At 42.0% G+C, this 15,155-nt stretch overlaps 1 protein-coding gene across 2 annotated transcripts in view; it reads right to left on the bottom strand.

The window, feature by feature from the left end:
- Positions 1 to 377: 377 nt before the first annotated feature.
- The window catches only part of EDARADD (EDAR associated via death domain), a 106,140-nt gene continuing 91,362 nt past the window's right edge, over positions 378 to 15,155 (bottom strand). For both annotated transcript variants that reach the window (XM_075864424.1, XM_075864425.1), the window contains 3 exons: positions 9,384 to 9,499; positions 9,214 to 9,259; positions 378 to 3,965 (listed from right to left, as the gene is read on the bottom strand). In XM_075864424.1, the coding sequence (XP_075720539.1) occupies positions 3,601 to 3,965; positions 9,214 to 9,259; positions 9,384 to 9,499 (527 nt within the window). In that variant the 3' untranslated portion in view covers positions 378 to 3,600. The remainder of the gene's footprint in view (positions 3,966 to 9,213; positions 9,260 to 9,383; positions 9,500 to 15,155) is intronic.

Genomic DNA, 15,155 nt, shown 5'->3' with positions numbered 1-15,155 from the left:
TTAAAAAAACCAACGCAGGTCAATTTCTGAACGTTTTTTCGGCTGATTTTTTACGCAGTTTTTGCCACAAAAACTGATCATAGGGAATCCGAGCAGATAGAGCTAATTCATGAGCATGTCTACTAGGATTCAAAATCTGAACAAGGGTTTTCCCACGGTGGACAACCCCCTTATGTGGATATGTAGTGTTTTATTGGTCAGCTTTAGTTTAAATATAGGATGTGATATATTTGTGAGTTTGTACTAAGACTGCTTTCTGATTCTATGTAATTCAAAACATTTTTAAATGTTTATTTTCCCCAGAAAAAATTTACATAAGTGCACAATACATGGATTAAACAAAATATTTCATTAAAAAAAAAAAAAACATAACCCAAGCAATGCAGTTACGTGAAAAGAATAGTCATTTAACCTTACTTACATGAAGTTATTGGATTGATTATGTAAAAAAAAGTTAAAATTTACTGTTCAATGATGTACCCATAATCCACCCAAATCAGACCAAGACTCATCTAAACCCACCCATATTCACATTTTTGGTAGGCCACACCCATGCCCACTTTTTGGTAGGCCACATCTACTTTTAGTGTCCGCAAATCAGAAGTCAACATAAAAATAATCCAATCATAGTTATGTGTGTTTATGGGAAAACTGATTTAAACATTTGTGTCAGATATTTATCACCAGTATTATTGGGAATCTATCAGTAGAAATATATTTGTTTTAAAAACATTTTAAATATCAAAATGACTTTAAAGGGGTTGTCTGAGATTAGAAAAAAGGGTCTCTTTTTTCCAGTAACAGTGCCACTTCTGTCCATGGGCTGAACTTGGTATTGAAGCTTAGCCCCATTCAAGTGAATGTTGACGGCACTAGACCGCATAGGGAGGGTGCCAGGGACTGCAGGGAGGAAGGGAGGAGGATGATTAAAATAACTGAAAAAAATGCCAGGAGCATGGATTGGGTTAGAGGTTTAAGGAGGCGGGGTTATGTGACTATTAATAGCCGTGCTCGGGGACAGAATCCCCTCTTACCTCCTGCTGTATCGAGAGTTGCACCCGCCCTCCCTCCCTCAAGTTGTCATTTTTCTTCTAGTGTTGATGTCATTCTCAGCCGTCGGCTTTCATTTGGTGTTTGTTTCGATTTTTCTTTCTGTCTTTTGCAGATGTTACACCTGGTGTCTTTTGGCCATAAAAAGCCAGCGCAAGTACCCTAGGTGCACGCTACCTGGCAGCGGTTGGTTGGCATAGCCATAGTTTGAGAAGCAGAACGATCAGAAGCGATTGCCTTCAGGCCAGTTGGTTGTTGTTATTTATATATTTATGTTAATAAATAAAGCTGTGGCCACTCCCCACTTACCATACAAGGTGTCCCGTTTTTTTAATTTAAGGTGTAAATTAAAATGTAGCGACTGGTAAAACTGTGGGTAATGTTGGACCGTTCCTGCAGTCTTGCTGAGCTGCAATATCTCACACAGCCTATGGTAAGGAAAGACACTATTTCTAGGGGGGGGGGGGGGACAAAAAAAAAACAAAGTTTTTTGTAATCTCAGAAAGCCCCTTTAAGAAATGTATTTTCCCGGTCATATTTTTGAAGGGCTTTCAGAATACTGAAACTTTACACCAAAATATACTTACAAAATTAATATGCACAGGGTTATTAAAAGCTTTATAAAAGTAACTTATAAGTGCTAAAACAAGATGCATATAAATCCAGTGACATCAAATGACAGATGTATTCTTGTTTTTACATTAAAGTATATGTCCATCTCTAAACATAATTTTACAGTTACTATATAGATATAATTTATACATAGTGGAATAAAGTGAAATAACTTTGTATATACAGTGAGGCCTCTCCAAAAGAAACCCTCTTTGAGAAGACCACCCATAGATTTTCCGTGCCATCATATACTATGCATATTGATCCTCTTCTATGAGAAGTTCACCCTCTCTAGAAGACCGTACAATTTTGGGTGGTCATCTCAAAGAGGTTTCATTGTATATTTAAATTGTTTTCTTGCTCTTAAACTGAGTTACAGTCCATTGAACGAACAGAGCTGCATCAACGCTAAAGTCTTCAGAAAATTACTCAACTTTTTATATAGATTAATTTGATTAATTCTATATATCTAAACTGTAAAATGATGTAGAGACATATACTTTAAGGATAATCTAAAATAAAAAATGTAAGCAGTTGAGATGTTACACCTTTCATTTTTCATATGTACACTTTTAATTGGAGTTTTACAATAAAAACTGCCCATATTTTAGATGATTTATGCTTTGGAAATGACCAAGTATCCCTCATGGCTTTTCCTCTGAGATGTATAATTATAGCGACACTCCGGTCTCAGGACAACATTTTAAATATGATGGTGTACATGGACTAATAATATCTGATGCCCTCCAGTTGTGCCCCTCTGCCGTGGATCCGCCATTGCCGTGGATCCCTCTGTGCTCTCCCAAAATATGAGTCTGAGCAGTTTGCAATCCATGAGCAAAAAGAGTGTCTTAGACTCAGTCTGAGAAGAACTGTGGCCATTTTGAAACAACACAGAGGGCACCCTAAAACTGCAAATCCACGGCATTGGGGGGGGCAACTGGAGGGCACCAGGTGATAGCACTCCATATACCCCATCATATCTATAATTTTGTTCTGAGAGTGGAGGGTCAAGCCGACCACACACATATAGGGTGATCATCGCCATTGCTCAGTAGAGATTAGTAACTCTAGCAATGTAAATGATTCTCAGCTCCCTGTGGCACAACAGAGGTTCATGTGGCCAGCTAATAATGTATATAGAGGCCATACATCTACTCTATATGCCTTTCAAGTGCACTCACCTCTTTTTGCCAGGACCTTCTGGCTTAGGTAAACATCTGGGAATTTTTATAATTCCAGTCAAACGTACGGGCTGTCATGACACAGAAAAAGATATATTGACTTAACTTTTTTATTCGCATTAAAGATTTGTATGTCACAAAGACTTTCTAGGGTATGATGCCCTTATGAATGCCCCTCCTAGACGTCTATGAGGTTCGTGTGGCCATCGGTTTCACCTAGGCAGATGCCAGAGCACAGACAGGTCTTTTTAAGCTCTGGAGAGAGGAGATTACTTGTCCCTGACCTTTGCAGGGCATTCTGGTTTACAGGTTGGGGACTAGGTCAGACAGGGCTTGCGATGGACCGCATCGTTGTGAATTACTTTTTTTTCAGAGTAGCCCTTGGTGATGGAAAGCATGCTCTCAGGCTTTTGAAGAAAATAAAATCTCATGTATACATTTATGGGGTTAGAATATGACAGGACATCTTTTTTTCCAGTGTAACAACTGCGCGCCTATAAGCCTATTTTGAAGTCGTCTAGCAAAATGTCCCACCTCAGCCCATATGAAAAATAGGGACAGGGTTTAAAATGGTCCTTTCTGTACTGGATTATTCTTATCTACTTTCTGATTTAACTACTTCTATATCATTGCCAAAGCTTTCCCGGACCAACAGAAACCACAATCAAGTCATGAATGAGTTAGACATTCTGCAATGCTAAATGAGTATCATTATTTAGAGATGTTATCCCCAGTTCACACAGACTCATTGTTATCACACACTACTTCTGTATGTTTTATGGACTCTCATTGGCCAATCCACATTGACCCATTTCATCAAAACTTTCTGAACATCAACCCTTTTATAGAGTTTACACAAGTCGATCAGCTGCTCCACAGTCCTCTCACTGTTTTGTAGCAAGAAACCAATGGTCGGACTTTGCTGCCTCTGCTCCAGGAAACATAATTCATCATATTTCATCCCCCACTTGCTGGCAAAATTTCTCCAGTTTTTCACTGTAGGGTGACAAGGATCCAATTTTATCTTCAGAGTATACAGCAGATCCTCATCATCCAGCAAGTCACTAATTTTTGGTGGCAAGTTGGTTTCACTGTTTTCTTTGTAAGAATTAGTTAAATCTGTGAGAAATACAACAAGAGTGAATAGCGGTACCTGGGCTATTCATACAACTCATTAATTCCTAAGGCTTGACCCATCTGCCCTCGCACAACCATATTTATCATCTTCTAAAATACAAATCCTTAAAGAGTTGGATTGACGATTTTAGTAGGTGGTGGACACACTCTTCAAACTGTATTGGTTCTACAACTTGGGTCTTCATTCTGTCTAACTTGATAGCTCTTGATGTTGTTACAACACGTTAACTAATAACTAAGGAATAAGAGTCTATAAAGGTTCAACCTATGCAGGATTTTATTTAAAAAGGAACTCTGACAGGGAGGCAAAACCTACCTCCAGTTCTGGTGAAAGACTCTACCTTCCCGTCTATCTGGAGTAGAAGTATTGGTGTTACTGTCCAATGCACTAGTAATGTAGGTGACATGGCTGGATCTCCACAGGAGCATGGGGATAGAGCAGTGTCATCCACTCCTTGCGGTGTTTCTTGTTAAGCATAGGCTTATGATTTGCAAAACAGCACATTCGAAAAAAGTATTGATCAGACAGCCTGGACTCACGAGTGGAAAAATATAATGGGAAACACTTTTTTTTAATCTAAGTTTTCCTTTAAAGAGAACCTTTAACTACCCCAGACCTGGGCAGCTGAGTGCACCATCTTATAGGCGCTGCTGCACAGACCTTGGGCTACTTTGAATTAGCTGTGTAGTCTAAGCCGTTCTGGAAATATCGGTGCCATTATAATTTGCGCCTGATATTTACATTAGCCCATGTACTGTCAGAGGGACATTTCTGGACATGGACAGGCAGGGGGGTGTGATAGTCAAAGCTGATTGAACAGTGTCAGAGTGGCTTCTACTGTGTGATCTCTCTGCTGTGTGTGTGCGTGCACGCGCTCTCCTCTTTTCTCGCGAGATCACACAGTCTTCTCATCACTTGCTGACAGTAGCAGGAGAGAGGAGGAGAGCGCGTGCGCACACACGCAACAGAGAGATGACACAGTAGAAGCCGCTCTGACACTCTCTGCAGATGATTGGACAGTGTCAGAGCTCTCACTATCACGCCCCCCTGCTTGTCCATGTACAGAAACTTCCCTAATTTACATATCAGGCACCAACTATAACGGCACCGATATCTCCAGAACGGCTTAGACTACACAGCTAATTCAAAGTGCCCCAAGGTCTGTGCAGTAGCGCCTATAAGATGGTGCACTCAGCTGCACATGTCTGGGGTAGTGAAAGGTTGTCTTTAAGTAAGAGTGCCACATAGGGCAAGTTACCACAGCAAAATGTAGGTTAACACAGCGAAGCGACATGTTCCTACAAAGGATTTTAAACTGCATCTACAACTATAGCACCAGGCAATGTACTGAATCCCCCTCTTACTTTCATTTTTCCTTTTTCTACAAAGTAAGTTTTTTCCCTAGAGACCCCAAGCATTTCATTCAGTTTACCTAATTTAGGCACACAAGTGATCGCCCACCTTTGAATATCATTTACTTTTTAGGTTAACAATTCTGTGGTGATGAATTTCATAATATATCTTTATCATAGAAGCTACTAAGGGCAGCAAACAAAAGATTAATTTATAAAACTACCATTGAACTCAATGATAAATCCTCAGTCACCAGGGGGAGCGCTTACTACATACAGATTTCTACAGCTACAATTGAAACTGCCATTATAAACATGTATGCAGAAAACACCATTGCTTTTCCCTAAGAGTAGTTGCAGGGATTTGGAACAAGGTTTCCTCTTTACGCCTCATGCACACGACCATTGTGCCACTTGAGTGGCACCCAATAGTCTTCACTGACCCATTCACTTTAGCGGGTGAATCGGGTCCGTGAAAAATGATCTGTGTCTCCGAGGCATAAATCTTTGTTGCTAGACAGCAGGGCAGCCGTCTAAGCCAGGGGATTAACAGCACCAGATAAATATTGCTGTTTAGCAATTCAGTATCCAGATATACAGATCTACAAAATGTCCTGATAAACAGTTTTATACAATAGCCAGATAAATAACGGCAGCCCCTAGAATTTCTAGGCTCTCTGACAAGACAAAATATTGGCTTTTTGTTGGTCCATGGGGTTGAAGGAGTGATGGTAATATCCCTGGTGGCCTAGGGTGTATAAGAATTATTGGTTATAACCCTGGTGTTCTATAATAATGAAATGTTTAAGGGTCTATGCACACGATGCCATCATATCGCATTTTTTTGCAGCAATTTTCGCACATATTAACATCCCCGAGTTGTCGGGGGCATTAAAGGGTTCGCATATATTAACATTCCGAGTTGTCGAGGGCATTAAAGGGTTCATTGCCAACATCCCTGTTGGTCTAGATCAGTAAATGAGTTAATATCAGCATACTTAGTTGTATAGAGCAGTAGGGGTCAAAATTCATACTTGGTGCTCCAGCATTGTTCCTGTGATAGAAAGGTGAATGCTGGTTGAGCTCAGCTTCCTTTTCCTGCCCTGCAATGATAATAGATATCCTTGCAGGATGGGGATAGAGAGTTAAATCACAGCTGCAGAGTTGTATTCACTTCATGAGCAATGTGCCCGATCACTAAGTGTATGTTCACACGCTTAACCAAAAACATCTAAAAATACAGAGCTGTTTTGAAGGGAAAACAACTCCTGATTTTCAGCCGTTTTTTTAGCAACTCACGTTTTTCATGGCCGTTTTTGGAGCTGTTTTTCTTTAGAGTCAATGAAAAACGGCTCAAAAAACGGCTGAAGAAATGACATGCACTTCTTTTTCGAGGCCGTTTTTTTACGCGGCCGTTTTTCAAAATCTGCTTAAGATTTTTCGGCCGTTTACGGCCCGAAAAACATCCAAAAATAAGCCGTGTGAACATACCCTAAGGGGGGATTCACACGAGCGTGTATTCGGTCCGTGCGGGCCTCGTGGTTTTCACGCGGCACGCATGGACCAATACAAGTCTATGGGGCAGTACAGACAGTCCGTGCTTTTTGCGCAGCGTTTGTCTGCTGCGCAAAAAGCGCGACAGGTTCAATAACTCTGCGTATTTCGCGCATCACGCACCCATTGAAGTCAATGGGTGCGTGAAAACCACGCAGGTTGCATGGAAGCACTTCCATGCGAACCGACTGAAACAGCGCACCAGCTGTCAAAAGGATGAATGTAAACAGAAAAGCACCACATGCTTTTCTGTTTCCGAACATCCAAACGGAGTGTCTTTGCGATGAGCGAAGCCGGACTAGCGAACCGAACTTCACCGGGTTCGGCCAAACTAGTTTTGGCCGAACCCGGCAAAAAAATTATCGGTACGCGACGTCAGGAGATAGTCACTGTCCATGGTGCTGAAAGAGTTAAACTGTTTCAGCACCATGGACAGTGACTTCCGATCCCAATATACATGAACCTGTAGAAAAAAAAACGAAGTTCTGACTTACCGATAACTCCCGGCTTCTTCCTCCAGTCTGACCTCCCGGGATGACAATTCAGTCCAAGTGACAGCTCCAGCCAATCACAGGCCAAGCACAGGCTGCAGCGGTCACATGGACTGGCGCGTCACCCAGGGAGGTGGGGCCCGATGTCGAGAGGCGCGTCACCAAGGACGCGTCACCAAGGCAACGGCCGGGAAGTTCTCGGTAAGTACGAACTTTTTCTTTTTTTTCAACAGGTTTTTCGATATTGTGTTCGGCATTCACTGTCGAGGGTGCTGAAAGAGTTAGCTCTTTCAGCACCTTGGACAGTGACGGGCATCGACTAGCCTCATCTCTATGATGGCGGCTGCGCGAAAATCACGCAGCCGCGCATCATACACGGATGACACACGCAGCTGTGAAATGGTTTTTGCGCGTGCAAAACGCCGCGTTGTTTGCGCGCGCAAAAACGCAACGTCCGTCTGTATCTGCCCTAAGGGTAAGTTGACACAATGCAAATCTGTTGCAGAAATTTTTGCGATTGAAAAATCTGTTCCATACACCCTTAGGGGGGATTCACACGAGCGTGTATTCGGTCCGTGCGGGCCACGTGGTTTTCACGCGGCACGCATGGACCAATACAAGTCTATGGGGCAGTACAGACAGTCCGTGCTTTTTGCGCAGCGTTTGTCTGCTGCGCAAAAAGCGCGACAGGTTCAATAACTCTGCGTATTTCGCGCATCACGCACCCATTGAAGTCAATGGGTGCGCGAAAATCACGCAGCCGCGCATCAGACACGGATGACACACGCAGCTATCAAATGTTTTTTGCGCGCGCAAAACGCAGCGTTGTTTGCGCGCGCAAAAACGCAACGTCCGTCTGTATCTCCCCTTATGCAGTTGTTTCTGTTGCATGTGCATGTGATTTTTACAAACCCCATACAAATATATATAATTAAGGTCTAATTGATCCCTAGTGATTAGCTGTAATCTGTAAGGCGGTGTTCACATCTGGGTTGGAGGCTCTGTTAGGAGCCTCCTTCACAGATTCTGTTAAAAATGGTAGAAAAAATGGACATCATGACGGAAATCCGATGGACCAAATGAAATTCAATGGTGTCTATTGGGCGCTGCTTGTGTCCGACGGTTACCTGTATAATACAGGACAGGTCCTCCAGAGTGAGACACACACTTTTGTAACCGCTCTCCACTCCGGCCAAGAGAGGAGGATCCTGAACAGAGGACTCCCCTCTATTAACTCAGAATTCCCTAATAGGATGTATGAAAACAATATTCTAAACTAGACAACCCCCTTAATGGGTACAGTGATTTGGAGTTCTTTAACAGAAAAAACAGAGCTCTTAGGCTTCGTTCACATCTGCGCTTGGGCTTCATTCCGAGGTTCCGTCTGAGCTTTCCGTCGGAACGGAGCCCTGACTGACACAAACGGAAACCATAGGTTTCCGTTTTTAGCACCATTGATTTCAATGGTGACGTATCCGGTGCAAATGGTTTCCGTTTGTGTCAGTTGTGCAAGGGTTCTGTCGTTTTGACTGAGTCAATACCGTAGTCGACTACACTATTGATTGACGGAATCCTTGCACAACTGAGAAAAACGGAAACCATTGGCACCGGATCCGTCAACGTTGAAATCAATGGTGCTGGAAAAGGAAACCTATGGTTTCCGTTTGTCAGTCAGGGCTCCGTTCCGACGGAAAGCTCCGACTTTGGTCGTTTTCTGACGCGGTTGAAATTGAGCGCCAAAAAACTCTGCGTGAACTGGCACTTACATTTATTATTGCTTTATTTATTATTCAATAATAGCTCTGCAAACTTCAAGAATTCATTTATTTTACCTGACAGAGCATTTATGGTTGTCACATGAAAGTCATTTTCTTCTGGCTAGAAATAAAAGAAAAGAAAATCAGCTTTTGTGCATTATCCAGCTCCAAAAATGTTTTCAAAATATACTTGTTTGGGGATTTTACAGGTAAATTGAACCTGCCAAATATGATAGGTTCCTTACCTGCTTTATTCTATCGGAGTCTGGTATCGTGGCAGGCATCGGTTGGGATGGATTCTCCATTATGATATTATCTGTCAAACAACTGTCCTCTATAGGAGAATTGGTTGTAACAGTCACTGTAATAAAGATATCAAAGTATAAACAATTATTGTTAAAGCATATTTCCAGCTTTTTATTAAAAAAATTCCTGAAAAATGTGCCTCACGGTGCGCTAGTGATACAATACGTTACCTTATTTTACTGCTATTTCCTTCCTAATTTGCTCCTTCTATTGCAATTTATGGGAACTCTAAGTTGAAATAATTTGACCAACACCTACAGTTAGGTTCAGAATTATTTGGACAGTGACACAAGTTTTGTCATTTTAGCTGTTTACCAAAACATATTGAATATACAGTTATATAATCAATATGGGCTTAAAATGCAGACTCTCAGCTTTAATTTGAGGGTATTCACATCCTAATTTGAGGAAGGGTTTAGGAATTACAGCTCTTTAATATGTAGCTGTCTCTTTTCAAGGGACCAAAGGTAATTGGACAATTATCTCAAAAGCTATTTAATGGGCTCCATGGGCTATTCCCTCGTTAATCCATCATCAATTAAGCAGGTAAAAAGTCTGGAGTTGATTCCAGGTGTGGACTTTGCATTTGGTAGCTGTTGCTGTGAACCAACAACATAAGGTCAAAGGAGCTCTCAATGCAAGTGAAACAGACTATCGTTAGGCTGAAGAAAAAAATGAAGAAATCCATCAGAGCGATAGCACAAATGTTAGGAGTGGTCGAATCAAGAGTTTGGTACACTCTTAAAAAAAAGTGTGCACAAGTGATCTTGTGAACTTCAAAAGGTCTGGAAGTCCGCGGAAGACAACAGTGGTGGATGATCGCAGAATCCTTTCCATGCTGAAGAAAAACCCCTTCATAACTTCTACCCAAGTGAAGAACACTCTCCTGGATGTAGGTGTATCAGTATCTAAGTCTACCATAAAGAGAAGACTTCATGAGAGCAAATACAGAGGGTTCACCACAAGGTGCAAAACATTAACCAGCCTCAAAAATAAAAAGGCCAGATTACACTTTGCCAAAAAACATCTAAAGAAGCCGCCCAGTTCTGGAACAGCATTCTTTGGACAGATGAAACTAAAATCAACCTGTACCAGAATGATGGGTGGAAGAAAGTATGGAGAAGGCTTGGAACCAGGGCCGCCTTAGGGGTATGCGACCTGCGCTGGCTCCCTTACCCTGCTTGTCTCAGAAGCGCCCAGGCCCGGCGACTCAGCAGTCGCCTTTCCGCCCGGCGCTTCTACACTTAGTGGCCGTCACTACCGCTGTAGCAGCCACAGTGGCTGCTAGCGGCAACACCGGGCATGGGGGCGGTGGCGCCACTAGCAGCCGCTGCGGCTGCTATAGCGGTAGCGACGGCACTATAGCAAAGCAGGGAGGTATCTCCCTGCTCTGCTATCTACTAGCGCCACTATAGCTCCCTGAAGGAGCGGAATCCCCGTGTGGCCGGGGATTCCGCTCCTGGAGCGCTCCTTGATGTCTCTGTCCATATAAGGACAGTGACATCAGGGGAAACTCCTGAAGCGGAATCCCCAGTCACACTAACTGGTCTACAGAACACAAACCTCTTCTCTTTCATTACTTTACTCTGGCTGCATAGTATTGCAGCAATATATATTCAGACCACAGATAATATATGTCACAATAACAGAGAATTTTTTTAAAAAACATTCAGACCCCAGACCAGACAACTGCTGCAGCCAGACACCAGATGTTATGCACTGTACGCAGAGTTCGGAGCCGGAAGAAGATGGCTCTGTAGTACACGGATTAGCGGGCGTGCTGCATAACTGCCAATCTGCTCCTTTTCACTTAAATACTGCAGCTCGACCGCTATTCTGTGACTGGAGCCATCTGCTGTGCCCAGAGGCAGTCAGAGCTGCTGATCAGTGCAGGCTCCAGGTGTCGGACCCCCACCAATCATATACTGATGACCTAATCTGTGGATAGGTCATGAATTGTCCGTGCTCGCACAACCCCTTTAAAGGTTATGTAGACCTTCGAAAGCAATTTATTTATTTTATTAAAAGGCCAATTAGTGTGTTTTGTGCAACTTTATAATTAGGTTTTAATATAAATTATTTTTTGAGATACAGCTGCTTTGTATCCTGCATACAGAGTAGATGTATCATGCACTAAGACCTGACCGTCAGGTCTGCGGGATTGATGGGTTCCTTGATCACATCGACACGCAGGACCCTCTGACGCTGAATCCGTCAGTCCCGCGGGCCTGACGAATTCAGGTCTTAGCGCACAATACTATGCTGCTCTGTATACAGAATAAAAAGCAGTTGTATCTCAAAAAGTAAAAATTATTTTTAATAAACAATTATACAGTAGCACCAATCACACTGATTGACCTTTTTAATAAAAAAAAAATTACTTTCCAAGGTTTGCATAGCCTTAGGCCTCGTTCACATCAGCGTCAGGTTCCGTTCATGGGTTCCGTTAGACCTTTCCGTGAAAGGAACCCATGAACGGAAAGTCAAAAGGAAACCATAGCTTACCATTGATTTTAACGGTAATGCTTCCGTTGCAGATAACGCTATAGTTTTCAGCGAAAAACAAAAACCTTACTAAACGGAAACCATTTGCAATGGAATAATTACCCTTTAAATTAATGGTAATGCAAATGGAAGCTATGGTTTCCGTTTGGCTTTCCGTTCATGGGTTCCTCCGACGGAAAGGTCTAACGTAACCCATGAACGGAACTCGACGCTGATGTGAACGAAGCCTTTAAGAGTATATATGCATCACTATATGGTCTGGCTTCATGGTATTATTGTAAAAACATGTATTTAGACAGTGTATGAATGCAGCACACTGCCATCGAATATTATCTCAAGGGTCTGATTTATTTATTTTATTTTATTTTATGGTCTATGGTAAGTGACTTAAATCTGGGATTTGTTTCTGAGCAATGAGGAGGTTCATATAATATGTGTGTATGATATGTGTATGATACACACATATTATATATGTACCTCCTCCTTGCTCAGAATCAAACCCAAGAAGACCTTTAGACGCTAAAATAAATAAATCAGACCCTAGCGATGATTTTCTATGGCAGTATGCTGCTGCCTACATATAATTGTGTACCTCCTTCACTCCAGGCTGCTATTCACCCACTGGGCGCCCGGTTACTGTGTCCTGACGCTGATCAGTGTACACAACATCATGACGCTGACAGCGCACAGCACGCCGCAGCGCACACGTAGCAGACTCACGCCCGCATAGCACAAGATAACGGGACTCGGAGTAGGCTGAAAAGAAGTAAAGAGTCTCTAACATGGAATCAGCAGGAGGAGCGTCGCTCTGACGGATCGCCGGTATTATCACTAAAAATATTAGCGGGGCGGTGCTCCTCCGTGCTGATACTATGGTAAAGACTCTCTACCTGACTGTTACTGCTTTCCAGCTACCCGCCCGCTTGCTTTCACAGACGGGCAGCTGAACAGCAGTGCTTAAGGAGGGGGCCCCTTTAGGGATGGGGGCCCTGGGCAATTGTCCGGTTTGCCCCCCCCCTAACGCCGGCCCTGCTCAACCCGATCGAGCATGCATTTCACTTGCTTAGGGAAAATCTTAAGGCAGAAAGACCCACAAACAAACAACAACTGATACATCTGCAGTAAAGGCCTGGCAAAGCATCACAAAGGAGGAAACCCAGCGTTTGGTGATGTCCATGGGTTCCAGACTTCAGGCCGTCATTGCCTGCAAAGGATTCTCTACAAAGTATTAAAAAAACACATTTTATTTATGGTAATGTTAATTTGTCCAATTACTTTTGAGCCCCTGAAATGAGGCGGCTGTGTAGAAAAATGGTTGCAATTCCTAAACGTTTCACAGGATATTTTTGTTCAACCTCTTGAATTAAACCTCAAAGTCTACACTTCAATTGCATCTCAGTTGTTTCATTTCAAATCCAATGTGGTGGCATCAGAGCCCAAATCATGAAGATTATGTCACTGTCCAAATAATTCTGGACCTAACTGTGAGATACCCGTCCTTGTCATTAACATTCATACTCGACCAAGTGTACATGTGCATTCTACAGGGAAAAGGGGGTAAAGCTTATGCCAGAGGAGAAGAGGAACAATAAGTACTGATATCCGCCCACAAACCGCCTCCCATCATTTTTAATGGAATATCCGGGTTGCTGTTCAAATGGCGTGGAATTTTCCGCCATAGATTTCAAGTCCATGCTGTGGAAAAAAAAGTCACATCTCCCTTCTTGTCTGCGGATTTCCACATGTGGATTAGCTCTATTGAATAGTGCTGATCATCAGCACGTAGAGCTAAAAATCCGCCCAAAAAAATCTGCGTAAGATTTTTTTAACCTGCAAATTCGTCCAATACATATACTCTTAAAGGGTAACTAAATGTTCAACAAACTTCTGACATGTCACAGTGATATGTCAGAAGTTTTGATTGGTGGGGGTCCGAGCACTGAGACTTTCTATTGAGCCCGTACACTTCTACATCGATTTACGGAAAAAGCAGAACAGAAAAGAAGCGGCTCAGCACTCACACGAGCGCTTCTGCAGCTTCGGTTTAGCGATTGGTTGGGGTCTCAGTGCTCGGATCCCCACCAATCAAAACTTCTGACATTTCACTATGACATGTCAGAAGTTTGTTGAACTTTTAGTTACCCTTTAATGTAACATATTCTTTACAAAGGTTACTTGCCAGATACCCCACATCCAAGGATAAGCACAAACAAATAATGCCCCCTACTGCAGCAGATCCCCAAAATCAGCGCAGTACATATACAATGGTGACTTCTACAGTGGTCTTCTGTAAAGCATTTAAAAAAATTGAATAGATGAACGAGTATCAACTTGATGCACTCTAAACAGTGACACATGGGGGCAGTGCTGAAACATCTCATAAAGCAGCGTTGTAGTCAAAATTGTCTTTCTAAATGGAAATTACATAGAAGCCAGAGAATAAATAGTATATGTTATCTAAAGAAAAAAATACACTTAAAGGTGGTGTCCAATCGTATTTCTTTCTCAAAAGTCTCATAATGGCATTTGTTTAATTTGCATTCACTAAGGCAAAAAATGATATTATAATTTTTCACCATTAAAATCATAATTTAAAACATTAAGTCATTGTGCTTATAATAGTGCGCTTATGAATATCATGGCTGGAAAAGTAGAACTGTCTCAGACCCCCTCCAGACACTGCTGCCATAGAATTACTAATCTTTATTTATACATGAGATGTAGCAGAGCTGAATTAAAACATAAAATAATGTATGTTGTGTATTGTAAAAGATCAGAGTTTTTTTACGTTTACCTAAAGTTCTAGGAAAATCATGTAATATATGTATAACAAAAAACTATATACCTTTGAATTTTTTGGGTTTTAATTTCTCACCATTTTCAAGATCTCTGTTTGATGTGGGAAATAAAACATGTACAGACCAAATACTTCTCACATATGAAGGCTTCCTACATAATATGCAGTCTAGAGAATTGTCTCTGGGTTAAACAAGCCTCATGGATATGGCTATATTACGGCTCCGTAGAATTAGTAATGTGATGCTGTATGGTGACTCTGTAAAGCACCAAATTCTCCCCTAGAAACAATACCTCCGTAAAAAGGACAAGTTGGACTATACCACAATGTTAAAATCAGATGCACAAAGAAATACAGTATGGGACCATAGATCTATCGGTGCTGTATTACGGCCGTTTGCATGGTTTCT

This window comes from Rhinoderma darwinii, chromosome 4 (assembly GCF_050947455.1).
Source record: "Rhinoderma darwinii isolate aRhiDar2 chromosome 4, aRhiDar2.hap1, whole genome shotgun sequence".
Lineage (NCBI taxonomy): Eukaryota > Metazoa > Chordata > Amphibia > Anura > Rhinodermatidae > Rhinoderma > Rhinoderma darwinii.
The sequence above is the reverse complement of the archived record's forward strand: the minus strand, read 5'-3'. Positions and strand labels throughout refer to the sequence as shown.